The sequence below is a fragment of the Leptinotarsa decemlineata genome, unplaced genomic scaffold (genome assembly GCF_025532065.1).
Source record: "Leptinotarsa decemlineata unplaced genomic scaffold, Ldec_3_MD MMD2_tig00000035_RagTag_RagTag, whole genome shotgun sequence".
Classification (NCBI taxonomy): Eukaryota; Metazoa; Arthropoda; class Insecta; order Coleoptera; family Chrysomelidae; genus Leptinotarsa; species Leptinotarsa decemlineata.
Genome location: NW_027412540.1, coordinates 7378321 through 7395099, shown reverse-complemented (window position 1 = coordinate 7395099; position 16779 = coordinate 7378321). Strand labels below are relative to the sequence as shown.

The window sequence follows — 16779 nt, the reverse complement described above, 5'->3', positions numbered from 1 at the left end:
CAATTGGGATGGTAATCCTGATGTGATTGACTTTTTTTGTCGGCAAAAAATTAGGTACCAACATTATTCGTTAGAATACTTACTTTTTGAGTAATTCGCGAAAAACCGGGAAAACATGGGTATATTGGTTGAAAGTTTACTCACGAATATGTCTAAAAGTAGGTACTGGTTTCCAGCAAAAAACTTCATGACAAAAATTATTCTCATTATCGTTGTCTGGAACTTCAAAAAACCGTTTGGTTCGTCATTATTCATATTTTATTCAAATTATCATCAAGGTAATGGATGAAAATTGTGAAGTAACAAACACCATATACTAAATTGGATTTATTTCTCTAAATATAAACTGCTTATGAATTAGAAGAGAATGTGACAGGTTTGGTTTGAGGGCAAGACGGGGGCCTGAAATATGTGGGCCTATCACATTTTACAATAATACAATACTTAAAATACCGTGACAGCTTGATAAGTACGCCGTCTCTTTGGTACATTATTACACATTTTACAAGTGAAATATTAAATTTTGAACGTACAGTCGATTTGTCAAAATGAAAATATACGTGATATAATAGTTCTCTTCGCGGTTTTCGATAAAAATAGAAATAGTTCAATTCATTAAATATTTATACGGAAGGGTAATTCATAATTCAAAGAGCAAGATTCACATAATTTTCACCTTAAAGTTCCATAATTAAATTTGGGTTATTTCTCCGGTAAAACATCCCCCTACTCATTCGTATTATTAATGAATTTTCATCCAATCTATGTTGATTTCAAAACTGTTTTCAATAATATAATGTTTGTACTATCTTATTGCATATCTTTCATTATACTGTTCAGTATTTTGAATTTTATAGTGTTTACATCAAGTCATTCAATTTAGTAGTATTATTTAAATTGAAATTCTCAGAAAATTATGTACGAACTACCCACAGTATTTTTTCATATAAAATATTTAAAATTGACCCGCTCTAATGTTTTTCATTCAAAAACATACATGATTTTGTTAAACTGAAAGAGACATACCAACAATGTTAAAAATGAATTCGCAGTTAAACTCTAAAAAATCTCTAGTCAATCATTATGTTTATTTGATCTGCATGGTCTTGAAAAAATCCATCTTTGTTTGTGGTCATACATATAATTTGAAATAATTCTAAATGTTATCATTGAATACCTAATTGCTATTCTAATAAATGTAATGGATCGAAAAAGAAAGCAGTTAAAGATATGTATGTTTTCAAATAATCCAGTCAAATAATTATTATTTACATGTAGCGGCACATATTCGAATATCTTATCTGCAAGTGAACCTCATTTATAACTTTCTCACATTTACTTTCTTCGCTTTGATATGGGTAAAACAGCAATATCATTCAGTCTTTCAAGTATCAATCATATTTCAACATATTATTGAGTTTATCAGAAACACAACTTTTTTAAATCAATAAATACTTATTTAACTGAAAATATTTATTTAGCTGAAATGTATTCCTACAGTTGCCCTCATTATGAAACATGAAAGAAACAGAAATGATTTAATAAAGTTTTCAGGACTTCTGAGTTCAGCATTTACTTTGCAAATTTTACCGATCTTCTGAACAATTACATAAAATTCGAAAATAATTATCTCAGATTTTCAATTTAATAACCCACTATGACTTCGTTCATGTCGACAGCTTCAATCTCTTTGAAAAATGATTTGAAAATATTTTCTCATCATTGTATAAGAAGAGACATACATTTTTTCCATCCTGTTTTTAGATGAACGTTAAAGCTGTAGAGATGAATATAGGTAGTATATTCAGGTACCCACAATATCTAGTTTAAAATATCTGACAGCATCAAAACAAAACGAAATAAATAAAAATTGAATGTAACTGAATATGAATATGAAGGAAATGTTATTTCGTTCTCCCTATGTGATGGGAAATTAGGATATATCTAGCCCTTTGAATATAAACAAATTTTTTTGTGATTTGATCACCAATATCGAAAATACTCCGAGATTCCTGGAGGAATATGTATTAAGTTGAAAAATGCAATTTTCTGACTAGTTGATGAATATGTAAGTACATTCCACGTAGAGGTTTTTGAATAAGGTGCAAATTAATCAAATTCATGATGGAAAATCCACGTAACCTAGAAGGAATTACTGTTAACCAATTCATTCTAGGTTATTGAGTCTGGTGTGATAACGTGCTCCTATAACATAAAGCTAAAAACATTTCTTTGGTGTATCTTAAATTACTAAAAATAAAATAATATAAAATATATTATAGTCAATAAAAACTCATTGAAAATCGTATGGATAAATAAATAACATTCTTCGTAGTTGTCTGAGACCAATGTATACTTTACAATAATTATTTGCAATATCTCCATTTGTCTAAAACACAAATAATTTTACAAAAACAAGTACTATAACTACGGTAAAGGACCGATATCTACACGCACGCACAATTGCTCTATACACATTTTGAGGGTTTTTCACAAGACCCGATTCTGTCCATCTATCAGCAAAATATTTAACCCAAGTTGAGTTCGTGTGTGAAAATATTTTCTGTCTTCAAACACGCACTGCCACTGTCGGTTGGGGAGTTAGCTGATGCAAGGGAGTTTGCTCTAGTCGCCGATAGAGGACTCCGACTGCTTTGGTCTATATTTGTATTCGCGTTACATATCTGTGCTCCATTGTTCTGAAGTCCAAGATTGTTGTTACTATAGTAGTAAGCGGTATCTGCAAAAGACATATACAATGCAATTTTTTCCACGACCAGATATGTAAAAAACAGTTTTCATTTAAAGTATGTCCATAGTGAAAAAACGTCGATTGCCACTCTAGTGGTGAAATATTTCATTTCGTAACTTTCGTCTCCAGTTTCGAAAGTAATTGGGGTGCGTGTACATGTACTGAACGTCTTGTATACAATATTCATTTCATAATTATCCAATATAATGATTTTCTTCAATACTAAAATATACTTCGGAAATTTCCTCATTTTACAAAAAGAAAAAGGATTTATTATATTATAACAAATTTTGCCGATGATACAAGAATCTCACAAAATCAAGAAACCGGCTGTAGATTCATCATTAAATCTGTTTGCAATACTGATTTGGGTTTCCACAATACAGCGCAAGAAAATTTAAACTTTGACGAAGAAATATGCTCCCATTAAATTCCCAATATGCTCTGCTGAAAACCACAATTTCAATGAAGTGAAAAGTGGGTTTTGAAAAATTCACAAGTAACGTGCTCTTTTAAAGCGCAAATATATTGGAATCGTATTCGAAAATGTATCTTTCCACGGTATCAACAATCAAGACAAATGCTCTTGACGCAAAATATTCAACTGTGCTATTTATTTCAAAATGAATAATCAATGTCTGATATCCCTTCCACCTAAATTAGTATTCGAGTTGTTCCTTTTATAGCTTGTTTTCACCCGGAATTACATCGATAACTGCCTTAACAAATACTATATATCATCATCCGCGATAAATAGAACACTTTATTGTGAAACACCGATCATTCTTAATAATTACTTCGATATAACAATCAACAAAAAAACAGACAATCAATAAAAGATTCACTGTGTTATTCAAAACAAAAATGATAGTATATTTATGTACTTTGATAATAATATGTGTAAGTGTTCGATTGACAATAATCGTTCATAATTGTTTTCTTTCTTTTTTTTTAATATTTATTGAAAATATGTAATTATTTTCATTCATTGAAAATTGGTGCAAGACAAACTGAATTATTATCATGTCCTCAATGTTTCAATAGCTTTGCAGCTAGAGAGCATTCATTAAAAAATTGTAATTATAAGTAGACCATTATTTGCAAACTTGTTGAAAGAAATGATTTTTTGTTCACCGATGAGGACATTCTTCCAGCTGAATTATGAACCGTTTAGTTGTTCATATGTGTTACAAAACCAAATTCGAGATAAAAACAGGAAAGATATTTATTTTGAACATAGAACCGAAAATAATTTTGAAAAATTGCCGCTGACAATACAATATAGGCATTAATGGTTGCAAATAACTTTGACATGAAGTATCATTTTACTCCATCTGCTATAGAAAAATAAGTGGGGTGAAAGGAATTACCCTCGAAAAAACAAAATAACGAGTCTCGAAAATTTCGCAACTAGTTATCTTCTTCTGAACTATTGGAGATTATTATAGTCAAATGAATGCCTTTTTTTTAAATTTTTTTGTCTATATGTTACGTAAATAAACGTATTTGCCGCTATGTTCAGCCAGAAGTAACGTACACTATCACAAGCAATGATATTTCGGTAAACAGAAACCAATTACATGGAGATAATAGAGCATAAATCCTATATATTACAATATTTTCTGTCAAAATTTTCATTCGTAATACTCACTGTTTACTTACTGAGTAACCCGCTGGATGCACTACCATAACCATAAGTTCCATAAGCTGCTCCGTATTGACTATAAGCGGTACTGTAAGCGTAGTCAGTTCCATGTACCATCGTGGTGCCTGCTGCAATAATAAATTAATAAGTGAATATGGTTCATCGAAAGTATTCAGCAAAGTGCAGTTTTTTTTAATAGATGAGGCAGTAATTGTGGAATTTGAGATTTTCATAAAAATACACGTCGCAACTATTCCGGAGAACATAGTTCTCAGCAGTCTTCAGAAAATAACAGATAACAGAAAAAATAAGGCACACTTGAAATTTCCTATTCGAAGTAAAATTGGGATATGAATCAAATTTAGGGATTGTTCTCCAACTCGTTTCACAAGAAAAAACAATTGAGAAACCTTCTGATAGGACCTGAACAAATCGTTTGGATAGACTGACATTTTACTTGAAGAAAATTATTAACACTATCCAAAGTATTACATGGATACACTACACAATATTGTCGAACTGGTACATTAAACTATGCTACTATACAACAGTAGATACTAAACCCAATTAGTTATACTCATGATACCAGGATCCTTTGGATATATATTTGCCTGATTGTCAGGCCAATGATCCCGTATGGCGCCAGGTCCAAAAGCTCACAGCAAACGGCCTAGGCAAAGCAGTCTAGCTTAGAGAGACAGGTTTGCCTGTCTAGATCTACTTTCTCTCCACATCTCTCGGGAGAGAGTGGCTAGAAGGACAAATGCAAAATTGTGCACATTGCTAATCAGACAAAACGGGTTTATGAGGTTATATTTTTAGCTTGACCTCCAAAAAGTCAATTTCGACCTGCCTTGTACAGTCTTAATCCAAACTTGAGAGAAATAGACACTCCGAGAGGAGAACATATCTACTAAAAGCAGATCTGTTGATTCTCTATCAGCTCACGTGTCAGTACAAATATATTTAGAAGGTCATACTCAGGAGAACAATATTTTTATGGGGACATATGCGTCCGTATTTCAGGCGGAAATTCACGTCATTGATTTACGTTCAGAGGAATAGATAGGTACCAACGTCTTACATTATTCAATGAAAATATTTTCGAATAGCCAAACGACTCTCAAAGCACTTGACTCTTACCGAATAATAACCAAGTTGGTAGAAAATAGCATCGATAGAAATATTCAACTAATTGTCCGTGGTGAGTATTCCTGACCACAGTGAACTTGAAAATAACGAAGCTGTTGACTCTTTTGCAACCTATCTCAGGTGTTGTTTCAGGATTCAACAAACAATCACTGAATGGTCGGATTGCGAAAAAAACTTTGGGCAAAATCTAGAAGTATTGGCCCATTTATGAAAATCACCAAACAATTTTTAGAGAATAGCAGAAATTATTTGCGTTGTATTTCTGTTTAAAATCTGTTTAAAATATGTTTTTCCGTTAACCAGCTGTCGCACCCCTACGAACGACAACCCTCAGAAGTCGAAACTTGTGCGAGCCAAGGATTAACGAGGTCTTACCTTTTAACGTGTGATTCCTAACACGTCTGAATCATCTCATGAAGATACATGGTCTGTTAGAAGACCATAAAAGATGCTGAAACTATGAAGACTTTGTAGTCGACCCACCGACGACTGAATAATGATTCGTCAAATTAACTAGAGGTTTCATCCAGAAGCTGGACGTATTTGGCTGAGTCTGAGTAGAGCCACAGTAACCCTCACGGGTTGCAGTAAAGCATCGAATATACCCACATCTGACCTAGATTCAAGTATACATTATCCTTTAGTCCTTTCTCAATGTCACTAGGTAGGAACCACAGGTTGAAAGGTGAAACCTCGTTAGTCTTTAGCTCACACAATTTTCGACTTTTGAGAGTTGTAGTTCGTAGGGGTGCGACAGCTGGTTAACAGAGAAACAGATTTTAAATAGATTTAAAAAAAACAATTTTTCACTTTTGTTGAAATGATTGATGAAAGCTAAGAGTTCAGATATTGCAAAACCGAATATTTTGTCTTGTAATACACTTCCAATTCATATGGATCATTTCAGCAATATTTATATCTCATACCACCTTCTTTATTTGTCACTGCAAATATACTTTGCATAATCAAAGAGGAATCTGAATTGAAAAGTTGTATCTATTTGATATGTCAAATACACTCGTTTTGAAAACATGTTAACAAATGAAGCTGGGAGTTGTTGTTTACTATGCCAAAGTTGAGTAAAATTCATAAAATTTGGTTACAATTTTAACATTTTTGAAGTTAGACTGCTAGTGATATTACTAACAACAACAAAAATTTATTCTTTCCATTTCCATTTTTATCATTTATGCTTCACTCATGTTAATTACTGCAGTACTTAGGGTGTGTTCATTTGCTTTCAAGTGCTCCTGAGTATATAGCAGAAGAAACCTCTTCGTTGTCGGCTACCACATGAATGTTCCCTTGATTAGATTTGTTTTAGAGTTAGGTCGTCACCGCTACCCTTCTGATATAGTTTGAGAAAAAGTATTTTTTTTATTTTTTTATGTTTTCACACTTGATTTTTGCAGAATTTATATCTCAGCATCAGCCATAGAATTTAAGTTTTCTCTTATTTGTTTCAATATCAGTTGCTTTCATATTTGGTTGGAGCCACATCCGTTACCCTATTCCCAATTACTTTCATATCCGCCAATACTGCCTACCAATATTTATGGAAAAAATGCTAAAACTGTCTCATTAAATTTTTTACTGATCTGTAAATTAACGAGTCACCTTAAACACGAGTCAGTATTGAATATTTTTCATGCCGGTAAATCAGACAGAAACACGCCACTTTTAATCAACATTTATTTTTTATCAAGTACTGAAGTAATTTTTCATTCGATCAGTACTGTTTCTTCCTCAAGAATTTAAGTTCAATTTCTAGTTAGTTATTTGCTATAAAATACTGAGTATTTTCAAAGAAACTAATCATAACGTATAAAATAAACACACCACTTTTAAACAAAATTTACTTTTTATCAGTACTGAAGTCATTTTTAATTTGATCAGTAAGTACTCTATCGTCCCCAAGGAATGTAATTTCAATTTCTACTTGGTTATTTGCTATAAAGTACTAAGTATTTTTAATGAAAGTGATATAACGTATAAAATAAACTGATCTAATAAAGAAGATTTGAAAAAAAATGAAAATTCAAACAGATATATAGGTACTGACGGGTTTTGGGTGATACACTGCTCAGTTTAGCAATTGTTTTGTTAGAAACAGTCGGGATAGCGAGATAAATCGTTTCGAACCAAACCGTTTCCATCTATTCTGACTACCTGCACAGTTCGAAACGTTTTGGTTTGACACAACATTTTTGACAACTAACTGATTATGTTTCTATTTTATTGAGCAATGAATGAGGAAACAGAGGTTGCCATTCTGTTCTCGAATTGTATCCAATTGATAGAGGTACCACTGGTCAGAATGTTTCAAAACAATATGATTCGAAACTTATTCATATGGTTGACGAACAAGATGTTGCCAAACGTTGCAAAACGAGTCTAACCAATATTTCGGTGGCGCCCCGTACTAATTCACTGTTCACACTTCGTTTCGTAATGGTACTTCCTCAACCATCTCTTGTGGTTCGAATAACCGAGTAATTGCCAATGACCGAGTAATCAGAAGTTTTTCTGGTAATTTTCTAAAAAAGTAAGGTTTGGGTAATTACCGGGCAATCGAGCTCACGATAGGAAAAACATCAATATTTGCACACTACTTGCATTCACTGTCATACGTTACTGAAGTGAACTGTACTCTGTGTCTTTCTTTTATTATGTGCCGTGACCATAAACTCGTAAATAAAGAACAGGCACAAACAACACTCGTAGATTTGTTGAACTTTCCAAATTCAAATTATTTTTGATTTTACTATTCATTCTTCAGCTTTAAGGAGTTAAATCGTATCGCACATTTCATCGTCAGTTGACGAGTTTGAAACCACAACATATTTCTTGCTTTTAATGTGCATGTGTTGGGTTCTGGAAAAAATCGGGTATTTTCAGACACAATTGCAGATAATTTGACCATTTATCATTGGCAAAACTGCTTGAAACATACATATGAAATCACCTCATAAACCCTTCTGGTTTATGAGGTGATTTCATTCTAGTGGGTAATAGAAATAGTGAAAGTACTCCAAGAAATGAATGTTCACCTCTGCTTCCTATCCATTGATGCTCAGTAAAATACAGCTGTCATTCATACGAACATAATCAATCAGTGTTCAAAAAAGTTGTAAGCAACGAAAACGTTTCGACCTGTGTGCAGGTTGCCAGAACAGATCGAAAAATTTTGGTTCGTGTGCGACCAGTCTAACATAAACACCACTTGTACATGAACCTCCACCACTAATAAACAGACAGAATTGTACCTGTAGTTGAATACCCAAAATTCGGCAACATCGCCGTGTAATGCTGCGATGATCCATTAGACGGTTGAAGGACGGTTAGTGCGGCGGGGTCTGGGGAACCCGTGTGAGACGCTGGTTGACTTCCAGATTCTGCGGGGAGCGCGAGCGGCAGCCCGGGAGAGGCCCCATCCACTGCCGCTCCTAGACCGACCACGCCACTGTACGGTGAACTAGTCTCGGCTACAGCATGCAATAACACATAATTAACACAAAAACAATAACAAAAATGGTAATTTAGAAACAAAAACAATTACATGCGGTTAAAATATCGAAGCAACAAGCAAGTTTTAATGTATTTATTCCGGTTTAACGTCAGTGGCAGTTCATTGGTGATGTCACATAAAAAAATATTGTTCAATAATTTCCCTGCCATTGGACTGTATCACAAGTAACAAAAAGATTGGCTAATAAATGCATTCCAAATGCTCGTATTTGTTGGTACATAATACGATATATATTTCATAGGAATGCTATACAACTTTATATTCCAAATGAAATTTTCCATGGTTGGGATTGAATCAATTAACTATATGAATGAATATTACTGGAGTTTTTTTCCAACACCAAATCGTTATTTTTAACATCTTGTTTAACAGAGGTGTTAAAAATAACGATTTGGTGTTGGGAAAAAACTCCAGTAATATTCATTACTACACCAAAGGTTCCAAACAGTGCATCATAAGTATATGAATATTTTTGAGGGGAAAATTTTCTCTCAATTTGTTTGGAGGAGTGAAACCAAAAAAAGGTTTTTCCCAAAAACTAACCTCTCCTAAAAATACATCCCTTTCAATTTGAACTAGATTCTTATGGCTGGGAACATAGCAAAAAGTATATGAAAATAATTATTCTTTCAATTCGAACAAAATTCTTATGGTTGGGATCAAAACAAATAAGAGTATGAATACATTAACGTACTGTTATCGTGACATGAATAGATTTGTCCCAATGTTACTGATAAAATGAGTGCCTTATCTTGTAATATTATGCAAAACAGTTCTAGTGAGATGAAGAGTCATGTGTCTTATACCGACACTTCGAAGTCCGCCATTGAGAATAGTAGTTTCATGTGAATGAAATGTCATATCGTAACTCTTTCATGTGTATCAACAAGTGTAGCGTTCTTATGAATGCTACCTGATTCGATTTCATTATGAATGGTTGTAATAAAAAGTTAATAGAAAAAAGTGGTTTACGTATAATTCAATTTTACATGGAAATAGTTGTTTCAAAAGTATCTTTTACTTTGTATAACTTAATGTTGATGTTTCGGGGGCATTTTGTGTCCAGATTTGTGTTGAAGAGGTAATGAGGCAAGTGTTTTATTCCGTAACACCGGATGTCCGTCATTAAGGTTGACAATGTTAGTAAAATTTTGCCTTTATCATATACTCCATTGTGTAGGAATTATGTGAATGTTATCTGATTAAATTCCATAACGAATCTTTCAAAAAAGGAATAAAGCAATTGATTTCAAAATAAACTCTTTACAAAAATGTTTGGGATTCAAACTGATTAGGAATAAGTATTTCTTGTATAATTCACATCTTTGTGAATTATACAATTGAATTTTCCTTCTGTTGGAAGTTTCCCACAATATGTATATCTGGAAATGAAGAAGTGAAAACCAAAAAGCTTTTTCCCAAAAACTAATACCTCTTTAAAGTATATCTATTTCAATTCACCATTGATTTTTTTTGTTTTCGGGTGTCTCGCTTTTTGTATGATGATTAACAAGTAGAATAAAAATCCAAGTTGAATATGAAACAAAATCATGGTTCAGAGTTTCTGGTGAAGATTAATTCCATCTACTTTAGGTGATTTATTCACAATCGTATTTCTAATGTTTGTTTTTTTTTGTTTTCTATATGTAGAATTAGAGAAACACTCATTCAAAGACCAAATGCTCACTCAACACATTAAATTAGGAGTTTTCAATGGTTGAGAAACTGTTGAACGATCAATGCTTATCTACATTACCATTATTTTTTCTACAGGATTTTTCTACAAGAACTGTTTTTGAAAAATCAATGCGTCAATTATCATGCCACATTTCGTATGTACTGAACTCCTGAATTATGAAGTCTAATGTACATTTATTAAATGAACTTTATAATATTCTTGTAAATCACTGACTGAGAAGTTGAAGCTAATAGATATATTGAACTGTACCCCATCTAATGTCCGACCGAAAGTTCGGTTTCGGTTTCGGCGGCAAACCTGCCAAAACTACGACCGAAACCGAAACTGCATTCGACAGTTCCCGCGCTGTGATCGGTCATGTTCGGCGCGTTGAATTTCATACAATTGACGAAGACATTTTGCCGCGTCCACGTGCCTAATCATGTCGTGACTCGTGATTTACTTTGTGATTTACTTTGTTTATTACATAAATATTAAATACCTATTGTGATAGTAGGTAACAACTTAAATAAGTAATTTCATGTTTAATATTTTTGAAAAACCATCAATAATATTCAAAAGAAAGATCTACACCTACTCAAATAAACACCTTACATATTTTAAGTATTTTCAAGGTGCAATTAATATTTTTTCTTAAATAAGTGTTCGTTATGTTGATTATAATGTCAAAGACTCCGTAACGTTGTGATTTAAAGATAAACCAATAAAGACTGACTGATTATAATAACGTTTTCTTAATTTTTTCCCCCTAAACATAATCCTTGTAAGGAAGTTTCGGTTTCGGCCGAAAGAGTAATATTGAAAATCGATGAACTGCATTTTCAAGGTCTACACGGACATTGTGAAGCCAACATGCTGAAGCAAAAACTCTGAATAGAATAACATGGGAAAGTAGGAAGGGCACACTGCTGATTTGCAGATAAATAATGAGATAGTACCAATTCTAATTGACGGATTCAATGCCAAATGATGCAAGCTCAAAACACACATACAGCAAAACAATAGCAATGAATAAATTCATGCGAAAATCATTTCATGCTAATGTAATATGATACAGTGGCGTGTGTCCAGTGAGTATGATACATAATAATTTTTATTTTTGACTTCTGGGCTTTTCGTTCAATTGAAATGAATCTGATTGAATTACTCAAGCCTGTGAATAATTAATATTTTGGAGTTTTCCATGTATTGTTTGATTAAACGACATAAAATATTTCCAAGTTATTTACAATAAATATAAAACTGTGATTATCATCCTGACAGCAATCAACGTTATCACGAGTCGAATAAGTTTGATGCTCAAGGTCATACTACGAATTGCAAATTACCCCCAAACTATTATATTATTTCCACCATTCCCCGACCATTCTCATATAACATGTCCAACTACCATCTCAAACCTCATTATCTGTTTATCTATTTAGCAATAGATACTCACCTGAATGATAAGGGGACATTGATGGATCCATTATCCGAGATGTTTCGATTTTCATTTCGTGCATCGTTATCGGAGCCAAAGGCGTTAAAGAATTGGTACCTATATTCGAGGCTTCATTTAGTTTTGATTCTTATTCATCCAGTTAGTGCTACCACCACCAAAATTATCAACATAGCATTTTAAACAGAAACAGATTAATACGTAGTAGAAAAGAAGCGCTGAAGTTGTTTAATATCCAAATTTTTCAATGTCGCTATATATTTGACCTATAGATCGTTGAAAAAATATTTTCCCAAATATTGTGAACGAAATTAAAAATGAAATGAAACAATTTATTGACTATTCGTTAATTTTTCTCCTGAATCACAAACTAAGGTATACACCCAAAAAATCAAATTTTCTTGTCTACGCATACATTCTGATTTATAATTCAGTTTTGTTGTATTTGACGTTGTTGACAAATTCTCATTGGTAGGTTGATTGTTCATCTCGTGGTATTTTATTATGAAATCTATTATTCAGCTTAGCTGAACAGCTTAGCTAAACTATTACACTCCAATAAATGCCTCAACATGGAACGCATCATGGAGTACCTCCAGAATAGATACCACAAGAAGCTGTTAGAATGATTATTGATCACACTACTACAAAGAACAGACAAACATTTTCCTCTTCAACAGTTCTATCACAACCAATTTGGTCCTTCCATATAGAAATTGATTTTAAAATCAGAATGGTTGGAGCAGAACACAATATGAATACCTGCTTTGAATCCAGATATAATTTCCAGAAACCCCACGTAAACCAAACCAGCAAGAGTAAACGACGATTCTTATAATAATGACACTCGGATACCTTGTGAATGTGGTGAGTTCTACAAGAAGAAGTTCAGCAGGGAGAACTGGAGAAGCTGGCAAGTTTTGAATAGTGGACTGCGTTTTGACCAACTAACGCAGGCATCAAGGCATTTGAGGTTAAGATTATCTTCAATGGAGGATACTGGTTCAAATAGATATTCAAAGAAAACATGACATATACTATTCACGGCATTCACTCTAATAATATTAGAAATTGTAAAAAATCCCAATAATGAAGGAAAGCCAGTTGCTATTTACTAAACTGAAGTAGTCAGTCGTAATTCGAAGGCAATTCTGGATACTACCAACAACTTGCTTTTTTTATCGTAGATATATCAAATCTAATTTTCATATTTGCTCAAAATAATGTTTGTGTTGTACTTCCTTGCTTTTGTTTTTGCTTTCGCAGTATCATCCAACATTTTTTTTCTTACTAACTCATCCGAATATTTTGATGCTATTATTTTCTCTATTCCATTCGTTTCACCACCATTAGATTTCAAATGTGTTTATTTGGTATTGGAAGTCTAAGCCTCCAAAATATTCACTTTCAAATATAATCGTTTCTAACTTCACAATACCTTATCTTCATCAAAATATTCCCTTCTACAATTAAGTTGTTTTATGTTGAAGGTCTTACCTAACGTCCCAGCTAAAGGAGGTGTATACAGATTTTGAGATGTCGCTTGACTCATGGTATTGATGGTATCATATATATCCGATGCTGAACTGACATTCCCGACGCCTCCAAAACCCGCATGCGTGTCATAGTACCCCGTTTGACCAGTAGTGGTGCCTGCACCTCCTAGTTCGGAGAGCAACTTGTGCTCGTCTTTGATACTCCATTTACTTGACCAAAGCTGGAATATGAAAGATAATGAATTGATCAAATAAAAAATGGCGAACCAAATTTCGTATTAGTTTTTATGCATGCATATGATACGGCTATCAAATGAAAAGTTTTGCTGAAAATTATTCGAACAACATTATATTACTCCAAATCCAATATGGCACCGTCCAAGATGGCAAACTAGTTATTTTAGGACTAACATGACATTGGTATCGAATAAAAGGTTTTGCTGAGAAGAATTCGAAAAATGAAATGACGTCATTCTAAATCAAATATGGGGATATGGGGAGCTCCTCTTATTTAATACTCGTAATATTGCCATAGGTCTTCAGAATACTGTTCGTATTTTAGATTTATTCAACATCTCGATAGGCAGAATTAATAAATACCAATTACAGATGAATAGAGGCTTTTTTGTCAAAATTCTGCGCACTTACTTATTGGAGTAAACTAGAAATTACCTTTTCTGCACGTATATGAAGTTTTCCATCACTATTTCCTTCTCAGATTGTGGAAAGTGAATACCTCCAAAATTTTGGTCTTCTTCACCAAAAATAACTTTCGTTCAATGTGTTATTTATTAGAAAACATCATTCATGATTTCCATTACATAAAACATGATCTTGTGATGCACTGTTTGTGACCTTTGGTGTAGTGATGAATATTAATGGAGTTTAATCCTAATACCAAACCCTATTTTTAACACCTCACCACTTGTAATATTTATTAAACATAATGTTAAATCTTCATTCATCAATACGTGCTTTCCATTCACCGATAATCCATGCCACCGATAATACACCCCATCGAGTAGAATAGTGAATTTTACTGATGAAACAATTCTCCCTCCTTATTAATCTGGCATATTCTAGGTTATCTGAGTGGGTTGGCTCTACTTGTGTAAATTGGTTTCAGAAAAACACATCATTAGTGAGACTAGTAAGTCAAAAACAAAACCGACAGTCACGTAAACTTCAGCATTTCATATATTTTTTCACTATTCAATTTATTTTCTATTAATTCCTTCACCTGCTCCAAAATAACTAATCATAATGAATAACGAGAGAGTTTGCTCTGAATTAAAATAAATTGAGTAATTGTAAACTTATTTATTTTGACGAAGTACTATTCACTGCAAGAGAGGTGACAAAAAATGTGTATTTTGCTTTCAAGGAGAAAAGTTGGTCAGTTGTTTCATTACGAATCGTACGAAAAAAAGTTAATCGATATTCTACAACAATAAATTTGTAATGGATTGTCAACTTACATTTGAATATAACTGGTCTCCGTTATACTGCGCTCTCTGTCTTTTGTAATCGTCATCTGGATGTCCATTCATGTCTTTATTTTCGTCTGCAAATAAAATTTGTATTATCAATCAAAATATTGAATTGTCATTAGAATCAGAATTTGAAAGTTTTTTCTTGATAAAAAGTCATTAGTTTCTATAATTGGGAAGTGAGGAAAACATAATTTCAATTTGCCGATGTTACCCATTATGTAATATTGTTAATACTAGTCTTCACAAAATACATTAGTGTGATTCTTTCTATGATCTTCGATTCAGATTCACTGTTTGTTGCAGAATGGAATATCATTTTTAAAACTGGAAATGATTGATTGATCATTTTCAAGTTATGAAATAAAAAACTAAAATTGTTTTTTTTTGGGCTATCGCACCTCCATTTAAAATAATATGAAAATTAGACAGAAAAATTTTTTGCGATGTTTTGCTCTGATTTGAAAAAATGTTTTGTCATCCCAAATAACTTTTTCCTGATTTTGACAATCCTGTAAATTTTACCACTCACGAGATTGCCATAGTCAGATTAACTTTAGAAACAATATGTGTGGGAAATACCTATGTTTTTCGATAGTAAATGTGTAAAGATTACTATTACAAAATAAAACATTATGAGACTGCTAACTGTTGTTAACTTTATCAGTCAACCATTGCATAAACGATATCCATCAGCAAACCACAATATATTTTTTCAATTTTGAATGACGGGTGGTTTGAATTCAAAATGATTTATTTTCGAAACTCCAAATTTCTAGAAAAACATATTGGACGTAAGAATTATTTATTTGACCTCGCTATTTTAACGCCTAGGTCCAGATGGTATAATGTTTTCTCCGGATGGTGATGGTGATTTGATTGAATATTGATATTTATCCTTCATTTCAGATTGCACAGAGGATTTTATTATATCACTTGGTTATGGAGAACATTTTGGCTGTCAAAAAGAAGACTGATTAGACCCCTGTTACAATTTAGTTTAGAGCAATAAGGGGTGAATGAAATGATTTTAGTTCTCTGAACGAAGCGTAGTGGGATTATATGCGCCACACATATATTTTCATCTCTATATGATTATAGATAAGAAAATGAAATTGAGAAAAAGAAATTATTAGACTGAAACTTTTCTGTTGCAGCAAGACTCATCGGATCTGCCGATGATCTAACACTATTGGTACATAATAGTGACTGTGAAAATCGCGGATTGGATATATGAACTGCACCTGCCTTCCGAAAAAGTAGTTCTTGAAAGAAAAACGTAAAATAGATCATGTAAGATTCGTCTTGGAAAATACCATAATGGAAAACAAGAAACACTTAAAATTTTTAAAAAGTCAGCTTTTTTTCTGAAGAACTTCTAGGAAATAATATATACCCTTGTATGGAAGAGGCCACATCTGGTACCGGAAAAATGTGGTTCTCAGTTAAGTGGATCAATCGATACTCCTTAATGAATCTGATTTGTATATTTTTTCATAGGGTCAGAAAAATACTACAGCCTCGTGGAGTTATTGTATTTTTTTCTTTTAATTTCAGCAATTCTGTCTCTATACTAGT

The 16779-nt window shown here is 32.8% G+C and overlaps 1 protein-coding gene across 8 annotated transcripts in view; it reads right to left on the bottom strand.

Moving 5' to 3' along the window:
* Nucleotides 1-312: 312 nt before the first annotated feature.
* sv (paired box protein shaven) overlaps nt 313-16779 on the bottom strand; it is a 288001-nt gene continuing 271534 nt past the window's right edge. For 3 of the 8 annotated variants that reach the window (XM_023155959.2, XM_023155960.2, XM_074171805.1), the window contains 6 exons: nt 15190-15275; nt 13713-13932; nt 12216-12314; nt 8816-9034; nt 4415-4525; nt 313-2740 (listed from right to left, as the gene is read on the bottom strand). In XM_023155959.2, coding sequence (XP_023011727.2) covers nt 2529-2740; nt 4415-4525; nt 8816-9034; nt 12216-12314; nt 13713-13932; nt 15190-15275 — 947 coding nt within the window. In that variant the 3' untranslated portion in view covers nt 313-2528. Of the gene's footprint in view, nt 2741-4403; nt 4526-8815; nt 9035-12215; nt 12315-13712; nt 13933-15189; nt 15276-16779 lie in introns of all 8 variants that reach the window. The other 5 variants (XM_074171807.1, XM_074171808.1, XM_074171806.1 and 2 more) reach the window with 5 other exon arrangements.